This window comes from Cuculus canorus, chromosome 3 (assembly GCF_017976375.1).
Source record: "Cuculus canorus isolate bCucCan1 chromosome 3, bCucCan1.pri, whole genome shotgun sequence".
In the NCBI taxonomy this organism is placed as follows: domain Eukaryota; kingdom Metazoa; phylum Chordata; class Aves; order Cuculiformes; family Cuculidae; genus Cuculus; species Cuculus canorus.
This window is the reverse complement of record NC_071403.1, coordinates 14,358,370-14,381,010: the sequence shown is the minus strand read 5'-3', so window position 1 is coordinate 14,381,010 and position 22,641 is coordinate 14,358,370. Positions and strand designations below refer to the sequence as shown.

At 38.3% G+C, this 22,641-nt stretch overlaps 1 protein-coding gene across 1 annotated transcript in view; it reads right to left on the bottom strand.

Moving 5' to 3' along the window:
* COL19A1 (collagen type XIX alpha 1 chain) overlaps positions 1-22,641 on the bottom strand; it is a 203,633-nt gene that overhangs the window by 161,511 nt on the left and 19,481 nt on the right. Inside the window, exons 5-9 of the mRNA XM_054062421.1 lie at positions 7,611-7,734; positions 6,949-7,224; positions 5,135-5,215; positions 3,352-3,477; positions 2,816-2,878 (exon numbers count right to left, since the gene is read on the bottom strand). Coding sequence (XP_053918396.1) covers positions 2,816-2,878; positions 3,352-3,477; positions 5,135-5,215; positions 6,949-7,224; positions 7,611-7,734 — 670 coding nt within the window. The remainder of the gene's footprint in view (positions 1-2,815; positions 2,879-3,351; positions 3,478-5,134; positions 5,216-6,948; positions 7,225-7,610; positions 7,735-22,641) is intronic.

The following is a 22,641-nucleotide window of genomic DNA, read 5'->3' as shown; positions in this document are numbered from 1 at the left end:
CCTGAACAGAAAAAGCAGAATCTGTTCCCAGGGAACAACTATGTTAGACTGAAGAGAAGGGCAATTCTGGGTGGCTTGAAGATAGCCTAACACCAATTTGTATGTGTAGAGACTTTCTTGCCAATCCCATAGCAACAAAAAAGTCATGTAAATTCAGTCACACAATTAATCACAGTGGATGGGAAATTGGAATGCAACGATGTGAAATAAAAGGAAAAGGAATGTTGTGCTGAACAAGAGATAATCACAATGGATACAGAAATTTCCTTGGAGAGAAGCTAAAAAATTACCATTAACTTGCTCTCACTTGGATGCTGCCATGGCAAGAATGTTCAAATACAGTTACTTGGAGGCTAATAATAATATTTTTTAGAAGCAAAAGGCAAAAATAAAATCAGGAGGGGGACACAAAGTGGGAAACACAGGCTGAGGAACCACCAAACAACTTATAGAAATCCTGTTTTTTTGTGACTGGCCAGCAAAGTCATCAAGAAGCTGCCTTTGTCATATATATTACAAAACATCCAACATCAGTCTGTTACTCTACATAACCTGGCAATGAATCACATATCCTACATGTCTGAAATGGTCTGGGGTCTTGCTGCCTCTTCACCCCTAATTATTGATGTAACAACGCAATCATCAGCAGGAGCAAGTGCTACTGAAAACTTCTGTAAATGCATAGGCCAATAAAAAATGGTACTAAAGCCTCACAGAATATGGCATTCAACTCCATCACGGTAGGCACTATTCAAGGTAGTGTTCATTTGCTCCCAAAGGTCAACAGTGAAACCATTCTTTTAATCACAGTAGGAACGTGACCTACATTCACCCCTAAACAAAAATGAAAAAAAAAAAACCCAAAGCTAGAAAGTATCAAAGTACCAGTCAACTACAAGGAAGGTTCAAATCAAGGAGCTTTGTAGCTGTTTGCTCTACTACTAGTACTTGACTTTAACCTGCTGGTTCACTGGATTTTTCAAACTGACCTTCACAAATGTCAATTTACTATCATTAGGCTAAGCTGGGTGCACATGAACCTGCTCAGGCTCTAAATCTTCAGTTAAGTATCAGAATGACTAGTGATAAATAGGTCAAGCTTGGACCTCTAGGTAGTAGGTCACTACCAAGAAAAAAAAAATCCGTTTGTGTAAATCTTGAAAGATTTATTTTTCATGGAAAAAAACCCATTAAGTTTAACAATTTAAAGTTTTACATGTAACCAAATAAATCTGTACTTCATAATTACCAGACAAGTCAGACATGGCCTCATGCAATTTGCCATCAGCGATGCACAGAAGTTGAAAGGGTTCATTCACTGTCAGATGTATTTTTTAATTAATGCAATTAGTGTTTCTTTGTAAAATGAATAGAAGAACAGAACTGTAGGTGACCACAAGCATGCACATGCTTTATTTATAAATACATATTATGTTTTGCACTGTAAATACTGCTAAATGGCTGAGAGAAACAATGGTAAAAAAAAATTAGGCTTCTGAAGTCTCCTTTCTCATTGTGGTAACAGTAATAGTCTAAATGAGTCATGACAGGAGAGAAAAACAGTTTCCTAAATAAATGCTAGAAAAGTTTCTATTGGTAATATAGGCCAACTGTAACACTGACAATTGTACTATATACTCAGGCTTAGGATCAGCAAAAATTCATGATTAAATTTAGAAACAGCAGTGATCCCTCTAGGTTCAGCTAATCTACAGAAGCTACCATAATTGAACATTTTTTTCTGCCTATGAAAAAGATACAACTAGTATCAAAAATGAAATATATATTGGTGTGGAGGAGTTGGGAGGGCGGCACTATCAAGGAATTTACTTAATTTCAACTGACTGTGGATAAGCCTTCTCAGAACTGGGTCCATTTCAGTCAGATACTACAGTCCTACGAACAGCACTGTCTGTCTTCACAAACTATTTCAGATGATATATTAAAGTGTGCTGTGAGGGACGATGCTGGGTTAAGTTCACCTCTCTCCACGTTTCTACATTAGGACATTCCAGGTAGTTTCCACTCACACTGCACTCTTCAAATTCAAAACTTCTATCCACTGCCTTTCTGGCTGATTTGCAATATGTTTAAGTTGTCCACTCTACTAGCTCATGAAAAAAAAAAATTCTCATCTGGCATCCTTCAATCAAATTTAGGGAATAGAGTGTGAAAGAAAAACATATCATATGCTGGCCTTCATTATTAGAAACCCCTTAAGCTAAATAATACAGGAATTTCATGGTAAGCATGACAGAACAAAACTACAGAATAGGCCCAAGGAAAGAAGCACGAACTGGTCTGTCCCAGGGGCTCATCCATGTCCCCCTCTCCTCCTAATTAAGAAAGTTTCAGGTAAGAGCTATGTTAAAGAATACACAGTGCTGAAGTCTTTGAAGTGAATTCATACCCTTCAACTGATGACTGCAAGGATGAATCCATCACACAGGATTCTGCCCATCGGCAGTGACATACACACATGATATGGGAAAATCCTCGTCACAGACAACATACACAGCTTCTCTTTTTTTGGATAAGGTGAACAGGCAATAGGAGATGCTGACAGGGTTGGGTAGGCATGTGCTTCTTGGGCAGGTGAACCGTGGACATGGAATTGATGAGATGACCTCAAAATAAAACAGCTGTAGGCTGTCAGTCAGAAAGCCCACATGTGGAAGCAGCAGCTGACTGATAAAGGATTTAACCTGTGTACAGGGAGATTCCTTTAAGGAGTAGGGGAATCCATAAAATTTCCATTTAAGAAAGATAAGCCAAAGATAAAAGTCTGAAAGAAAGAATACAACTGATATTTTACCTTTTCACCTTTACCTCCCTTCTGGCCAGGCAAACCAGCTACTCCTGGCAATCCTGCTTCTCCCTGATTTTAAAAGAAATAAAAAAAAAAATCAACAAAGCAGCAGATATAAAGTAAATATTTGGTCTGGTTTCCTTGTCTTAATCACAAAAGCCTAACAAAGCAAATGGCTCAGAAGGATTAAAAAAAAATAAAAATGGTGGTATGTAGAAAATAATTTATTCTCAAGTAAAAACATTTACATTAAATATAATTCTCATTTTTACCACTTTTTTTTCTTTTTTTTTTGGGGGGGCTATGTGTTCAAACAACTAACCCTTACAGACCTCTGCAACTCTCATTTTAAATTAACTAAATAGAAAATGACTGTTTCTTCCCTGGGAAATACAACGTAGGTACATTACAACATATCAAAAGAGTAAGGGATTTTCATAATTAAAAAAAAAATAAATCAACCGTTTTACATTTTATTTTTAATAAAACCTAGTGGAATTAAGCAAAATGATGCACTAAAAAGCAATAGGAAAACTTCATACTTTATTTGGAAAGCAGTGGCATCTCTCCTTAGTATCCTGCTGCACTCCTGGAAGCGTGTATATTTTGCTGGCATGAGTAGTCACTGGTGATGAAGTTGTAGCAAGTAACCTCTCCTCATGTGAGCACTAAAATAAAAAGAAGATACTTTGATTTGTGGTCCACTTTGGCTGATAGATAAACACCATCCAAATACCACCTTCAAGTTACTTCATTTTAATACTTCCTGATGAATTTCTGAAGCTCTCATTAACATCTAATGAGGTCTCCTGCGAGCCTTTTGTCAAAGAAGTTCCTACAGAATTATGGCTTGGTGTATAAATTTGTATCCAAGGATAAATTCCTTCCCTTAAATTACTGAAAATGTAGCTCTTATAATTCGTAACGAAGTCATGAAAAAAATAAATCAGAAAATGTAATTCTGAATTCAATATGAAAGTCATTAACAGGTAGTACATGATTGTTAAAATCTTTAACATAAGACATGCAAATGCAACTGACAGTGGTTTTAGCTATATACCTGAATGGAAGTTTATGATGCTACTAATAAAGCCTATCTTTGATTTTTTTGTGTTCTTAATTAGGGTTTGTTTTTACTTTTTTGCTACTTTATTGTAACTGCTAGATAAAATTTATTTGCATGGACAAAGTGAAACCTACAGAAAAAAAATTTCACATTTCACTTATGCATGAGCTTATACATTCAAGAGAAAGCTTGACCTATTTATCAGGAATAAATTCTGAAATATATTTGAACAAGAAATTATTATTTCCAATTGAAACTTCCCTTGGTAAGTTAGAATCAGCCTCTTCCATCCTTCTAAGCTCCTGTCAGTTGTCAATTCTCACAAAGTCTTCTTCTCCTCTCTTTCTTGGGCAGCTTTATCCCTCCAGTCTAGGTACCTTTTACTTTCATTTCTTTGTAGATGGAATCAATTAGTTCTTCTGCACACTCTGGGGGTTTTTTTTGACTGCAGTCTGAGTGGTGGTGGTAGGTCTGCTATCTCAGAGGAGCCCGCTCTTAAAGACTATTCATAACTGCCAGACTAATATTTTCATATGTTTTCTGAGGGGTTTTTTTTCAATTTCTTTTCCTCCAAATAGGCTTCACTGAGCAAAACAATCACATCTACAATTTCATGCATTTCTATAGTTAACGTCTTCCAGTTTATACTGATTCTGTCTATGGAAACAAAAGGGAAAAGCGAACCCTCTAAACTCAAACTATGTCTATGTTTTCCCTTATGTTAAACAAATCTGTCTCAGCATGTGCATTATAAAGAGAGTATCTGCTAATTATGAAACACTCCTTCCTCCACATCAGTGTATTGAAATAAGGGAAACAGCCTCAACACTGTGCTGTTTTGCTGTTTTTCTTCTCTTCCACTGTCATGCAGACACCTTCATGGGCTTTGCCTATCATCTGTGGTGCTTCACTAGATGTAAATGTTACTAAAATTGCCTCTGCTATTTGAAGCCATCTTCAGGTCATCACAGTGATTTGCTTCCTACTCTCTTGAGACTTCCTCAGTTACTAATCAGATATTAATCAATGTTACGAAACACATTAAAAAGCTCCAGCAGCATCTAGTGCCTTTTAGTGAAGGTCTACTGTGTCATTTAGTTAGGCATCAAGAAAAAATGCACCACGACTCCAGATACAGGATTCATTTTTAGGAGATAATTAATCTAACACTCCTATTCAAATGTCTTTACAACTCTTTAGCAATAAACAATGAATCAATTTCTTTTGTATTAACATTTGCATTTTAACAAATAACTTACTAGGTCTGCAGATATTTCACAACACGTTTCTTCAGCTGCAAATTTTGGATTACAATAAACTGCTACACGGTGAAGTTCAATCTATTAAGAAATAAAAGAGAGATCAATATGAGGTATAAAATATAATGTCTTACGGCATGGATTTTCTTATCACGGTGCAATAAACTTTCTCTCTGAAACACTGCATATTTTTGAAATGCTGGGAAAAAAAGAGACAAATCCAAAGCACTTACACAGTTCATCACTTAAGGAACAAAATATGCAGTCTATTACCTTGATGTAAATCACATTTCAGATTTAATTTATCTTCATGTACATTGCATCCCTCTGTATTGCTCTTGCTACTCTACGTAATGCATTTTAGCTCTCCAGTCATCCTCTGAAAACCTTTTTTTCAGGAACATAATTTTCTCCTGCAGTGAACTAGAGTAAAGGTTTAATAAGCTCTATCTTATATATGCCCTCTACCTCTCTGAACAGCTCTTTGCCTGGACCTTGCCATTAAATCACTTAAAGAGTGAAAATCACAAATTCTGTAAAGAATCCTTCTGTTACACAGATTTTGAGTGGACTGGTAAGATGAGCAGCATCTAATTAGCTAATTTTAACCAGCTAACCTTGCCCTTGTATGCCTCTTTCTGCATCTGCTTTGTATCCTGTTATCCTCTCCTTTGCACTTAGTATTGAGGAGAGTGAGCGTCAGTACAGGATTTGCTCTGCCACCTTCATCAGCTTTATGCCCATAATGTTTTCCTGCAACTGTGGAAATTCCCATTGACAACTTCCACTCAATTATTCAGCCCATACCATATAACCAACACAAGAGAGAAAGAATTCGCTCCTTCTCCTGCGCGCTGCTTTGAAATGAGAAGACGGTAAATACATTTCAAATAAAGTTGAAGACAGTCTTAGAAAATTAAATAAAGCATGAGCTTGGCCCCGTGAAATAAAAGCTGAGTCCAGGCCAAAGTGTTTATTGCCTCACAGGACTGATTCCTCCCACAACACTAGTTTACAGTTACAGTGTGCTATTTTCACCTGGAACTGTACAGTGTACATAATATAGCTGAAACTTTCAGATGGTTTCTATAGTCTCCAAGCCAGATACTTTAAACCCGGTAACCGAATGTCAGTGTCCTTTAAGCAAACTGACATTTCCTGAAGCTTTCTACTTGCTGTGAGCCTGCTGCACAAGGAAACAGAGGAGAGCATCTCCAGAACACTGCCCAGAATATTATTGGTTGCCTTGGGTATTTCTTGCATCAAAGGCTGCAGGAAACATATCTCAAATCATTTCTTAATCCCTCCCATTTCGAGGAGGAAGCAACAACTATAAACCATGTGCACCCCTATTTCTACATAGCTGAATTGCCCTGGATTGTGATACGAACTTGATACAGACGCAATCCTTAATTTCTTTTTGTCTCCCCTTTATCACAGAGAGACAAACCAGCCTATGACTGACAGAAACTTATAAATAAATCTCATAAAAATAGAAAACAAAATAAACACTGGAAGTTCTCTGTAAACGTAGTAATCACATGTCTACAATTACTACACTGCTCTCACTCCAAACTGAATGCAGAAAGACAGACTCCTGAAATCAGGACTGAGTTTTTGCAGTTACTTTGCTAACAGAAGATTTGCTCTACTGTTTAGAGAAAAAGACTTAAGGACTTCAAATTAAGAATGCACCCTGAAAATTTAGAACCAGTTTTGAATCTTTTATCTACATAACTGCTTTCAATGGTGTTAGTAAAAGCACAACTAAAACATGATTACAAGGTATCTGGTTTTCCTTTCACACTACTCACATCCACAGGCTTATCATCTGCAGCACGAGAAGCAATCAGAGTCCTTCCCTGTAAGTCAATGGTGAATTTTTCATCAGTCTGCTTTCTCTCAATTAAATTACAATCCAAATAAAGGGAAATTATCCCCGACTGTACGCTAATACCAAGCTTATGCCACTGTCGATCAAACAATGGATAAATTTCTCGACTCTTGAAAGTGTAGTGCAGTATATTTCCTTGAGCAGATTTGGTCATATACTCCACCACCTTTTTTGTACCATCCAGAAGGACAGAGATCTAAAAGCAAAGCAAAATAAAATAAGTGGGCATTAAAAGTTAGAGTGCAAGAATTAAACACTACTACAATTAACAAAAATACTTCTAATACATAGATTGGGCAAGAATTATGTTCTGAAGCATTCTTCTACGTAACTTCTGTGTAACATCGATGAGGTATAAATCATAACATGCTGCCTTATTCTAGTATACAGTCTTAACCCAATACATTTTGTTAAATTTCTGTCATTCTTATGATAAATCATCAATTATTTCAGAGCAGTCTGTCTATTCCATATAAACGGGAGCTACATCCAGTGGTGAAATATCCACTAAGTTACATTTGTCGTATTGCATGGGGGCAAAAAGAAACTTAATGAAACAAATAAATCAAAGACAACTCTAACCTCAGGTGTGTCATACTGATTTAAAACTTGCCATATATACCAACGCTCTTTCTTGGTATTTCGCCGTAAACGGAACGTAGCAACTAGAGAGTATTCTTGAGGAAGTCCATTTGGAAATACTTGCCTACAATAGGAGGGAGAAAAAAAGAGATTTATTTTTTGTTATTCTTAAGCACAGAAACGTTTCTTAAAATGAGTGAACAGAAATAATACCTGGTGAAAACAAGAAGCCAAACACTCACTCACGCTCATACAAATTCATGGGCTTCAGCATTCAGAAGTGTCTCTTCTCAAAAGTACTATTCAGTCTACTTATGAGAATAAATGACTGAAAATTTTGTTAATGAATTTTGTGTCCGATCCTTTAAAAAGACGTTATTACTATGTATAGGAGTCTTTAAAGAACTGCTGCAAAGTGAATGCCACACATTAAAACACTGATTTTACAAATTTAATGCTTGGAATAGCAGCACAAATTTCCTAAAGAATTTGTGGAATAATCCACATCCTTGAAGACTTTCAAAATACAGTTGGATAGGGCTCATAACAACCTCATGTAACTTTTAAGTTGGTCCTGCTTTGAGAAGGGTTTTCATCCAGTGGCCTCCATGAGTAATGACATGGACATCTTGGGTATAGGAACAGCTGCACTTTATCAGGCTTCAACAAAAACAGGGAAATCATTTCAGAATGAATGACTTGCTGTTGTATGATTGTTATTCCTTTCTTACCTAAGATATGCTGATATCTCTAAAAAAAGTCTGACTTGCTCCCTATATCACAGGATGCTGCACAACAGCACTTCTACAAACTACCTGAAAAGTTTGTATTTGAAAAAAAAAAAAGAACTAGTCTGTAAGTTAACTCTACAGACTTTGGCAATCATTAAATAGGTACTAACTGTACTGAAATTAGGATGGTGTAATCAACTTTCTTATTTTCAAGCTTCTGCAAAACAAATTAATTATTTTCTACCACAGAAGTGAGACAAATGAAAACCACCGACGAAAACACATGAGTAGCTAAAATGTAAACATTGCCGTTTGCTCAAAACTGCCAGGATTGCCCAACCAGTCACATTGCTAAAGGCATTCCCTGGATCAGAGTGGAGGAAATCTGAGAGTCAGAGGTAGCAGAAAAATTTCCTCCATTATTCTTCTAACAATTATGTGAGGTAAATAGCTTCATTCTAAAAAGCTACAAGTGTGATTATAATTACACAGTAATGCACTATAAAAGCTTTATTTAAAAAAAAAAAAAAACCAACAAAAACCAAAAAGAAACAAAGGGAAAAAAAGAAAAGAGGAAATACCAGCTGAGAAGACGATAACCCCACAGCCCTCCTTGAAATCGGTGTACTTCAGTTCACTTAGAGTCTCAGCAAAAATGCCTTCTGTGTAGAGAAGGCTGCTCCAAGTCCTGTCAACAAGCTTCTTTATGGACTAACACCTATTTAAGTCCCTTATGTGGGAATCACACTTCTTTGGCTGATTTCCCACAGCTGATTCCTGTTTTATCCCAGGACCAAATTGGCTGCTCTCCCACATTGTTAGTGGACCCATACACTGTATTGTACAGCTATAGATGTTTCAATGTCAAAAGGCAAGGCAAAAGTGATTAGGCTTTGCAGGACTTAAATGTAGATTTCATACTACCCTGTTTTTAATTGTAGCACAAAGAATAGGTTTATGATTTATAAAGAAAATACCTTCATTGGGCATCAATAATACATGAGTGCATCTCATGAGTGCAGTAAACTACTTGGTCATGGAATCAACCCTATGGTTACAGCACCCCAGGCAAGCTAAGGAGATGGAATCCCAGGTTTACAGCTGTAAACCAGACAGGATATCTGGCTGTAGGAGCACCTGACTAGCTCTCCAAATTCAATTAGCTTCCCAGCCAAATTCAATATTGGGAGAGACAGGGGAGTTCGCATTAATGTCCAAAAAGCAGACAAAGGGAAATAATAGAAGTCTTCATCAAATGAAAGAAGGTGAAACCATGGTTGTATGATAAGTCCGCAAAACAAATGAAAGTAGTTTCTGGACATAGTAGGTATTCTAGCAAATATGGAGCACTTCCCCGCCCCTACCATCGCCATTGCTTTTTACTGTAAGCCTCCATGATACTTGAAGAACTATCTAAATGAATAACAGTATTAGTTTAAAAATTTAAGTGCTTGTTTCAGGATTTTCTCAAAAAAAAAAAAAAATAAGGGGTTGTGAATGAGTACATATATCGTAATTTTATCTTCCTTAAGTGTTTATCAAACCATTTGAGAAACAGGACAAGAGTTAAGGAATGGGCCAGTGCTATGAAAAAGGACAGGAGTTCACCTTAGCTTATCTTGCCTTTGCACTGACAGAGAAAACTATTGGGAGAAATGAGAAAAGCAGACAAGGCCCAACAAATTCCCAAGGAAATTACACTGATATTAGTGAGCTAAGGACCAAGGATAAATTCAGATAGATAAACAAAATAATTTAGATTGGAAGATACCCCTGGAGACCAACAGATCTAGACCCCTGCTCAAAGCAGAGCCAACCTCAAAATTATATCAAGTTATTTTAAGTCCTGCCCAGCGGAGTTTTAGAAGTCTGCAAAAGGATGGAGATATTCCACAACCCTCTGGGAAACTTGTTGCAGCGTTTTGCCAACAAACAGCAACAACAGGTATACAACTACCGCACACTGAAGACATAACTTCACAGAAATAATGTCATTATTCTGAGAAAAGTTCTCATTGTGTAATTATGTGAACAGCCTTTGGTGACCAAAAAGTCAATAGCAGATGTATTAATGTATACACATAATAGTCAAGTCTTCCAGTCAGATGGTGAATACTAAAAGGAGAAAATGAAGGGATAAGATACTCAGGACATCAGTATACTATCTACTATTATGCACAATTTCCCCTATGGTATTGCTCCCTAAATAACAGAATAAATAATAGAATAAATTAATAGTAGGATAAAAAAACATGCATCTAGCATTGAAGTGACAGACGGTAAGATACTCTAGCAAAATTTAAGTATTACTGCCATTATAATTTCTACTCTGCAAAACTCAGTTAAAAACTACTCAGAAACAGGGAAAACATCTGTGTTTTAAGTGATAATCACATTCGGGGGGGGGGCAGAACATTTGAAAAGGCAAAAAAAAATTTTGCAGCATACTAAACTTAAATTTCAGAAGTTCTTTGAATATTTACTATACCGTTTTGCCTGACTGTGTCTACAAACAACTAAAAACTAATGAGAAAACTAAGGAGGCATCACGTGCAGGCGGAAAATAGTAAAAAGGCAGCATTAATAAAAAACACAAAAGCAAGTTGTTCCACATGTCCACAGCTCAACAAGTACTTCCTCACAGAATATTTAACCTTTCCAGGAAAAGGAGAGAATAAGGATGAAGGCAACCTGTGCCAAGTTCACCTCAAAGTGCACAGATGTAGAACTCAAATACAGAGAATGTTAACATAGGTTAGTACATCATGCTATCTAAGCCAAAAGCAGTAAGAGAGATCACAGGTCTTAAGAAAGCCCTAATATTACAGAAATACGGAAAGCAATTAATAAGTGTGCAAATTCATCTATAAAGATAATAAGAAAGAACTTAAAACAGACAAGCAAGCGAAGATATCCTTGGCATACAGTCTCTGAACCACAGGATTCTTATATTTCCTTGGAAAAAAGCATCTAAACCAAAACACATAATCAGACTGGGGAGTAAAAACATGAATCTGAGATTTTCCTCTTCCAGGAAACATTCTTAACAGTGGGACAACAGTTAAGTTCTCACATTCCTCTTGAGCTTCCTTAGCTTCAGACAGTCCAAAGCTGATGTCCTTCCTGGATGACTACTCTAATCTTTAAGGTTGTTGACAAGGTTCTCTCTTCCTCTTTTACACTGAAAGTACTTATTACTTCAGTGATTTGTGCAGAATTCAATGCTATTCAAACTTGTTACAAGTTATTTAAGCATTGTAAATGGCTTAGGCACCTCTGGGACACAAGCAGCATTCAGGCATGTCCACACACATCTCATAGTCACAATGAAACTCGGGTGGGAGTGACATGCCTGGCTGCTTAAGCCATGGTGCTTCTGAGCTTGCCTGGAGCCTATGCCTAGACGCCAGGGGAAATCTGTTGTCCAAAGTTATTCATTTTAGGTGCCACCAGGGGTTAGGTGGTGTTAGCCAGTAGGCCATTTGAGTCATTCTCTGAGACGCCTGAAGTCTGACTAAATTATACTGAATTGTACTTTAGGTGGAATTTAGACAGTTTTATTTTCTCTCCCTGTCCATATTGTGAGTAGTATTAAATAAAAAATGAAAGTTGATGAATGGAGCACTGTGTTCTCAAAGCAAAGCACGCCCGTGATGGAAACTGCTGAGAACAATAACAGGAATTGGAGCACATGAACTAAATGCACAGGCTTGAGTTTACAGAACCCTTGCCTGCTGGACTGCAGTGTACAGTAAACTAGAGGCTTCAGCTGGCAGATTGAAGAGACCAAAGATAACAAGAAGGGCAATCCCTAACAATAGAAGTTTTTAGATCTTACATCTATACCATACAAATCTAGACATTCAGGTATCTCCTTATGTTCCACAGGTTGAAGCATCAGGCAGATGCATCTAGAATGTTAATAAATACACACGCGTGTTCCTGCAACAACTACCATAGAATCACAGAATAGTTTGGATTAGAAGGGACCTTAAAGATCATGTAGTTCCAACCCCTCCTGCCATGGGCAGGGACATCCCACTAGAACAGGCTGTCCAAGGCCCCATCCAGCCTGGCCTTGAACACCTCCAGGGATAGGGCAGCCACAACCTCCCTGGGCAACCTGTGCCAGTGCCTCACCACCTTCATGGTGATGAAATTCTTCCTAGTGTCCAGTCTTAATCAGCCCCTCCCCAGTTTATACCCATTCCTCCTGGTCCTATCCCCACAAGCCCCCTTCTCCAGCTTTCCTGTAGCCCCTTCAGGTACTGGAAGGTCGCTATAACATCTCCTCGGAGCCTTCTCTTCTCCAGACTGAACAACCCCAACTCTCTCAGCCTGTCCTCGTAGAGAAGGTGCTCCAGCCCTCTGATCATGTTTGTAGCATACTCTGGGCCCATTCCAACAGCTCCATATCATTCTTGAGGATTCCAGAACTGGACACAGTATTCCAGGTGAGGTCTCACAAGAGCAGAATAGAGGGTCAGAATCACTTCCCTCGCCCTGCTGGCTATGCTTCTTTTGGTGCAGCCCAAGATACGGTTGACCTTCTGGGCTGCAAGCGCACATTGCCGGCTCATATCGAGCTTCTCATCAACCAGCACCCCAAGCCCTTCTCTGCAGGGCTGCTTTCAAGCACATCATCCCCCATCGTGTACTATGCACCACTCAATCAAAGCAAAGGTATGCTCAGAGTTGCAAAGGCTTCTGTTGCATTCTTCTTTTTTTACTGAATTAAATGTAGCTATAACTGCTTCTAAAAAAGAGGTGATATGGCCCAAGAACTGTATGGGCTGTACATTTTGAGCTTACTAAAAGAGCAATCACAGGAATTTAGCATGAACTTTAAAACTGTACTTGTGCATATCTTCCACTGCTTGCAACGATCAAATACCTCTGGCAAAATATTTGCTTATTCATTTGTTTCCTCATAAGTCCTTAAAATTTCTGAAATGCAGATACCAGCTGGATTTCCTAGTGTTACCATGCTAGAAGAAGTAATTATGAATGAATTAACTGTGTATTCACTGCGCTATAAACAGTTTTAGTTCTATCTTTGCAAAGCAGCATTGAGTTACCCATATCAAATTTAGTAAGGCAATCCTTTATTTACCTTTTGTTTTTATTTTTTAAAAAAGCACTAATGGAAAAGCAGCATCTATTTTTAAATCTTATGAACGCTAATTGTTCCATATCGAATGGGAATACACTACAGTATATGATAAACTTCCGTATTTACAAGTATCAATGAAGCCTTCAGCTTGCTGAGTATCTTCCAAGAAGAGAAAGATGAGCCAACTTACATTTCCTGAGAGTGAAGTGAGAGATGTTTAGAGTTCATGGCAAGACATATCTTTTCCAGCTGACATATACCATTACCTGGTATATGTCACTTGTAACATGACAATGTTACAATACTTTGGTGACCAGAGCTCCAGGAGTTAGTTTAAACAACTTTCCTATGGTGGATTATGATTTATTTAGTACTACATTGACAGAGATAGTGAAATCTCAGCTTTCTCAGGTGTGCTAAGGGATTTAAATTGAGATCCATTATGAATAAAAGAAGTAAAGCTCAGGTGACCAAATACAAAAAAATCTCCACATTATTCTCAGTAATTCTACATCACATTACTATATTTTTGATTCTCACTTTTTTTGCCTAACTTGACCGGTACAATGGAAGAAGGGGACACAACTAACTAGAACAACTTACCAATCTCTCCCTAGAAAGGGTATTTTACATTCTTTTCAAATAAAAGTTAAGAACAGCTGTTTGTTACTCAGAATAAGAAATAATTTCCTTCCCATCCATCTTCCTCAAATCACATTAAGATGCACTATACAGTTTCACGTTACATTAGGCCTCAAGTTGTTTTCATATGACACATTATAGGATGCAAGTCAAGGGAAACTATTCAGACAGCTTAAGAGTTATTAATTACTCAGGGAGAGCTGAACCTGCTCAGAAAACGCACCACTAAAAGCAAAGCTGTAAATTATTCTGAAGTCGAGAAAAAGGATTTACCTAATATTTCATATAATTCAGCATGCTTCTGCTTTCATTTACTCAACAAGTACAGATCAGCTGTCACTTTTAACATACAAGTCATTTAGAAACAATTTTTTTTAAAAGCGGATGTTATTACTAAAAAAAATGCAACGTAATTGCTTTTAAAAAAAGATTGGTTTGAAAGAGAAATAGAAATACCAAAACTACACCAAAACAAATGCCTGCACAGAGCACTTTTCCCCTAGGATTTCCAGCAGCATTCTGTATGCTTATTTACAGGAATTATTGGTGAACTCCTGGCCCTAATTAAGTCAAAGGCTAGTCTTCCATTGATTTTAAAGAGGTCACGTTAACAAAACTACATCTGCTTTTCAAGTTTGGCCAATTTCTGAGCATTTTAATTTTTCTGAAAAAAAAATATCAGTCAGCATTAATAAGCACAACAGACTTCAGAGTAGTAACATATAGTAACAGATGTTGGAAATGCAACCATTTTTTTTTTTCTCATTTTCCTAAGCAAAATTCTGCAGCCTGATAAAATTTTCAGAGAAGTGTGATCAACATCTAGGCTTTTGGAATCTTATTTTGTGGAAGATAACTTTCAGCACATCTGATACTTATACCCTTGCCTCACTCCACTCAGATATTTGCTTTATAGACCAAACAGGTTTCAGTGCACTCAGTGAACTTTCCCTGTACCTGGAAAATAAAAATAACCCTAGGAAAGACCGAAGACTTCCCAAAAGCAACAGTGTGTGATTTGGGCACAGAGTCATTCACTCTATCTCTCCTCATATTAAAAATAAATGTATTTTGAAAAGTAAAATAAATATTACAAAACAAGTTCAGAAACTAGCAAGGGCTTATCACCTTATAAAATACTACAGTCAAACAGCACGTGTCTCCTTTCAAAATACCACATTTTACTCTGAATGTTATACAGTAAATTAAACTGCTCTAATCAGCAGTCAGAATCTTTCCATGGAGAAGCACAGAGGGCAGCAAGGAACAACCACACCATCAGAAAAACATTGTGAAGGAAGAAGAGTCAGGGAAGAGGAGAAAGCCAGAGCCTGACTACATCAGCAAGCTAAAATTTAACTCAAAGTAATCTCATACTCTTAGAACCTCATGAGGTTCAACAGGGCCAAGTGTATGGTCCTGCAACTGGGTTGGGGAAATCCCCATATTCAGTACACGATGGGGGATGATGTGATTGAGAGCAGCCCTGCAGAGAAGAACTTGGGGTACTGGTTGATGAGAAGCTTGACATGAGTTGGCAATGTCCGCTCACAGCCCAGAGGCCAACCGTGTCCTGGGCTGCATCAAAAGAAGCGTGGCCAGCAGGGCAAGGGAAGTGATTCTGCCTCTCTATTCCTCTCTTGTGAGACCTCATCTGGAGTATTGTGTCCAGTTCTGGAATCTCCAAAGTAAGAACGATATGGAGCTGTTGGAACGGGTCTAGAGTAGGGTACAAAGATGATCAGAGAGCTGGAGCACCTTCTCTACTAGGACAGACTGAGAGATGTGGGGTTGTTCAGTCTGAAGAAGAGAAGGCTCAGAGGAGATCTTATAGTGACCTTCCAGTACCTGAAGGGGCCACAGGAAAGCTGGAGAGGGGCTGTTCATAAAGGCTTATGAGGACAGGACCAGGGACAATGGGTATCAACTGGAGAAGGGCAGATTTAGACTAGACATTAGGGAGAAATTCTTCACCATGAGGGTGGTGAGGCACTGGCACAGGCTGCCCAGGGAGGTTGTGGCTGCCCCATCCCTGGACATGTTCAAGGCCAGGTTGGATGGGGCCTTGGGCAGCCTGGGCTGGTGGGAGGTATCCCTGCCCATGGCAGGGAAGTTGGAACTAGATGAGGTCTCTAAGTCCCTTCCAACCCTAACTATACTATGATATTCTAAAGGATTCTCCCCCACCTGCACTGGTACAGACTCAGGAAAACACATGCAGCAAAGTGGATCCAGACAATGTACATTCTACAGCAAGTTGCCTGATGTTTCCTTTTATAGGCTATGCATCCATATAAACTTCCCTAAAGAAGGAAGAATTCTAAGTATCCATCTCTCCTTGGAGGCTTCCACAGACAATTTACCAGCACTGTACAGACATTTGTACAGGTATGTAGAGATACCAGCTGATTCCAGAAACAGAACAGCCTTTTTAGTTTGGTACATAAGAGAGCTAGTCAGCTCCATCAGAGCTGCACACTGAGAGACTCTGAATCTCCTACTTCTCACGCTGGTCTAGTGAGAGCTATTTTGTGTATTTATGCATGACATCGTGCTTCATAACCTAAACGTTTTTTTTCCTTAGAATACGCAATTTCTTCCTGTTTAGTCTCCCCATCTCTCCCACCCCAAGCTTTTCGTGGCTTTTTAGAATGAATCAATGGAACAAGTACTAGCATGTAACTGCAGATTACGCTTGGAAGACACTCCACCCTTCCTTCCATGGTTCGTTCCACCAGATCTTAGACAACCTTGGCTGATGGTAAAAGGCAAACCATCTAGCAGACCAGCATCTCTCTTATGAAAATGCTAAATGCTCACAGTGAGCACAATTACATGGCTGGCAGTGGAAAGAGAGAGTTAGAAGGACTGCTGTATGGAGTACAGCTGAACAAAACTAAAGGATACTTTCTTCCTATTGCCTGGATAACTAGCTGCCTCCTCTCCAGCATGTAGGACTGCCTATAAATAAATTCATTCCAGACTAAAGCCACAAGCAGGCCACGCCAAGAAATGCTTGAGAAAAAAAGGCACAAGCAAGAGCAAAGGTACTACAGCCTACAACACTGTTATAGGACTACCTATCTCGGTTTCAGCTGATCGCACTCCAAAAAGAATGTGTAAGTGGTGAAGGTTAAGTTACCAATAGAAGAGATTGGGGTAGGATTGAAGGTTAATGATACCAGACACCAGGGTCTGACCTGAAATAAGTAGCTCTGTCAGCTGCAAGAGTGAAGCTACAGAGAAATAACATACTTTTGCTTTAACACCCCCTACACACAGCATGACTAGTGTATGAATATTTAAGCCTAGTGTTCTGCTTGCAGTTTGAAGGATAATTAGATAAATAATGTGCTCTTTTATAGTCTGTAAAAACCGTTATTATTCATGGATTCTAAGTGAATTAATATGGAAAATATAACATCAAAAAATTCATCTGCGTCACACAGAAAGACATAATAGCATTTTCAGAAACTGGAAATTATCACTTTTCTGAAGTCTCAGGACTTAGAAATGAACTGTCTAATTAAAGTCAAGTTAAAAATAAAAAAGAGCACATCCAGCTTAGCCTGCATCTCTCACACTTTCTTTAATAAAAAGATTTTTGTTGCCTTATAGATTAAACACACTTAAAAGATATCAGGCTCAAGAATAACAATGTTGCATCGCTATCTGCAGAGTCATAACTATGTTAAGCAGGATGGGCCAAGGACCTGTGACTTGCTAACCCTATTACTATCAGACCCAGCTTGGAAATGGCCAGGTATTCCCTTTAAAAGTCTATAAAAGATAGGAAAAAAACCTCATATAGAAAGACGAGATCTCGCATTTGGCCCAAGACAGAGGGAGAAGTCTTCAAGCAGTGGTAGCTTTGGATAAGTCAATGAACATTTTATTTAGATTTTTCCTAAGCTTCACATCAAAAGAACCCACCAAATTAGATTTGAAAGAATCTGGATATTACCAGGGGTTCTCTTCAGGCTGGGAAAACAGGAAAGATGCCTTGTATCTAAACAAGGAAGCTTGATATGCTGGGAATTTACAAACTTTTCTTAGAACACCGAAGGCTCCACAGTACAAAAACTTCGCATGAAAGCAATGCATTGACTACAACTTAATTTGAGGTAGAATTATCCATGTAGCTTCTCTGTGCATGTTAAAGAATGATAATGAACAACCATCTTATTTTTCAACAGTAAGGCTGAAATTGAAATGTTGGCTGCTGTTGAAAATTCTAAAAACATTATATTACCTGCTAGGAACCTCGGGCTAGTACACAAAGTGTGGAGGAGTTATGACAGTAGAGAAAATATTGCTAATATCACCAATATTTTGCTTTGTATAATACTGTAATGTTTAAGCATGCAATAAGATGCAAGAGATATTTTTTATTTTTATGAAGAAAATCCTTTGTTTCCTCAGAGTCCTATGACAAAACATTTTGATGAATTTGCTCCTATTCCATAAATTCTTTGTTCGACAATGGAATTAAGCACTCAATATTAAAGGAATCTGTATTCTTAAGGAAGAAAATGTCTTAAAACTATAGGCTGCAATAGAATCCCAGAATGGTCGAGGTTGGAAGGGACCTCTGGAGATCATCTGGTCTAACTTCCCCTGTTTAGGCAGGACCACCTAGAGCCAGCCGGATAACAGTACACATTTACTTGTGTATGAGAACAAAATCAATCCAATATCAGCTGTTTAAAGAGGTATTTAATTATGGGGACAAAAGTTAAAGTACTGTAAGAAATATAATCTTAGGCATAATGTGGATTCTTATAATTAAGGATCCCTTCCACGGAGCACAAGAACACTCAGTCCCCAGATGTAGGAAATCAGGCAGGGAAGGGAAGAGACAGGCGTGGCTGAGTTGAGACCTGCTGGTCAAATGGAACAGCAAAGTCCAGTTCTTACACTCAGGAATCTCCACGCTCAGCATTAAATTACTGCTGTTGCTCAGGACTGGTATCGAGCAGCAGGATTAGTAAATAACACTAATTCATTTTATACGTAAAGGTGTTGTTTGGAAACAAAGTACTTTGCGAGGTCAGGATTCTAGCAGAGTAGGTTGTTAGGTTCTTTTTTTAAATTAAGAAATTAAGTCACTGAGAATGTTTAACATAGGATATTTCATTCTTATATGAACTGTGGATAAGATGTGGTATAGACAGTAACTTGTAAGAGTAATAATATAGACAGAGACGCTGAAAGACAACATACCACAGCAAGACCAAACATAGAAAATAAGTCGCAGCAGTAGTTTAGAAATTAAACTGTACACAGTGACTTAAATGTCTGAAAATGTTAGATGCAAGAAATGCCATCAGATGTCTGTACTTACTCAAAAAGGAGCACAAACATTGAAATGATTTTTTAAATAGGTTACTTTCCTTTCCACAGGACTTTCTTTAAGTTTAGGAAGAGATAAATGATTGTTTTACTGTTAGTATGTGGAAACAGATATGCTACGCTACCAGGAAATTACATAAACTTAAGATTGGTTTGTTGTGAAAGTGTTAGCAGCACTATAAAAAAAAACACTTTGTGATTCGAGATAGCTGATATGATTTCACAGAAAGGAAAGTCATGACTCATTAAATGGGTAGAGTTCTTGAAAGATTGAAGAGCTATAACACAGTCTTGTTGCACTGCTCTTCTTAAGGACCAATTAGCACTACTAGTATAAAATCATAGAATGGTTTGAGTTGGAAGCAACCTCAAAGCTCATCAAGTTCCAATGCCCCTGCCACGGGCAGGGACACCTCCCACCAGACCAGGCTGCTAAAAGCCCCATCCAACTTGGCCTTGAACACCTCCCAGGGATGGGGCAGCCACAACTTCCCTGGGCAACCTGTGCCAGTGCCTCACTACCCTGATCAGGAAGGATTTGTTCCTAACGTCTACACTAAATCTTCCCCCTTCGAATTCAAAGCTGTTCCCCCTCATCCTATCACTACAGTCCCTTGTAAAAGGTCCTTCCTCAGCTTTCTCACACACTCCCTTCGGGCACTTTTTTAACCTTCCTTTCATGGCTGACATACCTACAGAAGCCCTTATTATTATTCATTACCTCCACAGTCAAATTCAGCTCCAGCCATGCCTTCGCCTCCATGACCATACCCCTACACAAGCAGAAAGCACAGAAAGCATCCTTAAACATCTGCCAGCTTTTTTTTTTTCTGCTCCCTCGTCCCTGATAGCAGCATTCCAGGTGGTCCCTATTGACTTCCTTGAACAGCTGGAAGTTTGCTTTCATAAAATTCAGGCACCTGATTTTAATCTTTGCCTGACCCACATTCCTCAAGGTGAACTCCAACAGTGACCTCCAGTAGTGCTTGATCACTGCAACCAAGGCTGCCTCCAATGTTGATGTCACTGGTTAGCTCGCTTGTGTTGATGACCATTAGTTTCAGTATCATGTCCCATCTGGTAGGGCTGTCTATTACCTGGCTAACTAGGAATGCATTGAGGGCAACTTCTAAGTCTCCTCCATTGCCTACAACTCACTGTGCTACTTTTCCAGCAGATGTTGGGGTGTTTCAAGTCCCTCATCATAATACGAATATTAAAAGCCTAATGCCATATTAGGAGCTAGCAACAGATTACTCAAGGCCTGTATTGTCATGCTCAGTCTCAGAGTATTTTTAGGACTTACTTTTTTTTAATAAAATTCTGAAATTCTGCAGCTAGTCACATTGACTAAATTAAAAAAAATAACATGATCTCTTGCACATGGTTCTGTTAATATATCAATATCTGTACATCAGGACTTCATTTCTAGATATTATAAACTGTTCTTCATGTTGAAGTTCATGAAATCATTCCAAGTTTTGAAATGAGTTTGTGACATGACAAATATTCATGCTTGTGACTGAAATCAAGTCGATACTCAGACCCCCAAGTGAAAAATTGAGGGCATGGACTGTATGGTTCATGCAAAATTAAAGAAGTATTTTTAAAAATTTGGCAATTTATTCCCAAAAATACGAAAGAGAATATCTTTCATGGTATAATGATAAAAACCACAAAGAGCTAACTATAAACAAATGCTAAGGGCCAAAAATCTTTCACAACAAACTGAAAATAAATAAAAAAATCAGTGTAATGAAAAAAGCACCAGGTAGTTTCACTGTAGGCATGCTCATGAATTATTTGTAGACTGAAAAACTGAAAACTCAGGGGCAAGGCTGGGGAAGGGAATGATACTTCTATGACACCTTTAAACAACAAAAGCCTAGTGTAGACAGAGGTTTGAGCACAAACATCTTTGTAGGTTAAATTTAGCTACTACATTTACTGTTAAAAGTCAGGAAAAACCTATCCTGATTTATTACAAAGGTTTTTGTGGTTTGTTTGTTTCACCCCCCCCCATTCTCCTCTGATAAACACCTTGTGAAACGCCACTGCTTCAGCGGGAGAGATCATACGTGCTTTATGAACACACGTGAACCCTCTCAGCCCAATCAGCAAAACTGATAAATGATCTTGCAGTCTCTAATTTATACTACAACATACAGAGTCTATAGCCTATCTTGTTCTGCATGCATTATATCCAGCACATTTCAGTGAATTCTGTGTGGTTGCATACAGCACTGCTGTATATGTCAATATTTACTCTGGATTTCTAAGAAACTTGAACTATATTAGTATCACAACTGTATCTTTGTTCTAAGACTATACTGACTACTGCTTTTTTCAAACACAGGTCTTATTACAGATTTAGATCTGCATCCTCTCTATTGATTTACAGTATTATCTTGTACTTAATTTTTGGCAGACTTTTTTCTTCAAAAAAGATGGCCAAGAAAACTCAAGACAACATTAAAGATTTTAAAAGTCATCACGTTTGGCAGGGAATAAGAATCATCTGGACTCCTACAAAAGTTTCCCCGAGTCTGGCAACACTTAAAGCTCTCTTCAGCTAACATACCGGAAAGTGAATAACCTATGGCAGAATCTGCAGCCAGCGTTTTGAATAAAGGCCACAGGGAAGTGTCCAGGTACATCACTTGTACCGAATCTAAAATCCTAACAACACAATAACTTAGTTTAGCAATTGCAATAAAGCCCACAGGGAAGTGTCCAGGTACATCACTTGTACAGAATCTAAAATTCTAACAACACAATAACTTAGTTTAGCAATTGCAGTATGTTTTAAGTTTTGCTATCTTATCCAATAAGAAAACTGAAAAATAGTTCTGTCATCTGTAACAGATGCAAAGAAAGAAAAATTCTCTATCGGCATATGTAGAAAAAGTGAAATTGCTTAGATATAGCCCTTGTTTTAACCAGATAAATAGAAATGTTCTCCACAGAGCAGAATAAAAAATAAAACCACAGGTGCAATTTCTGGATTTGCTTAAGCTAAAGGCAGGCTGTCCCCTGCCTCAGCAGCGCATTCGTGTTCCTTCCCTTCTGGATATCACACTGCCATGGGGAGCAGCTGCCGGCCTCACTGACTGGAGAGGCCAATGCCGATGTGGAGGAAGTGAGATGAGGTTGGGAGCTGGAGAAGAGTGCTGTGAAGGTGAAGTTCTGAATT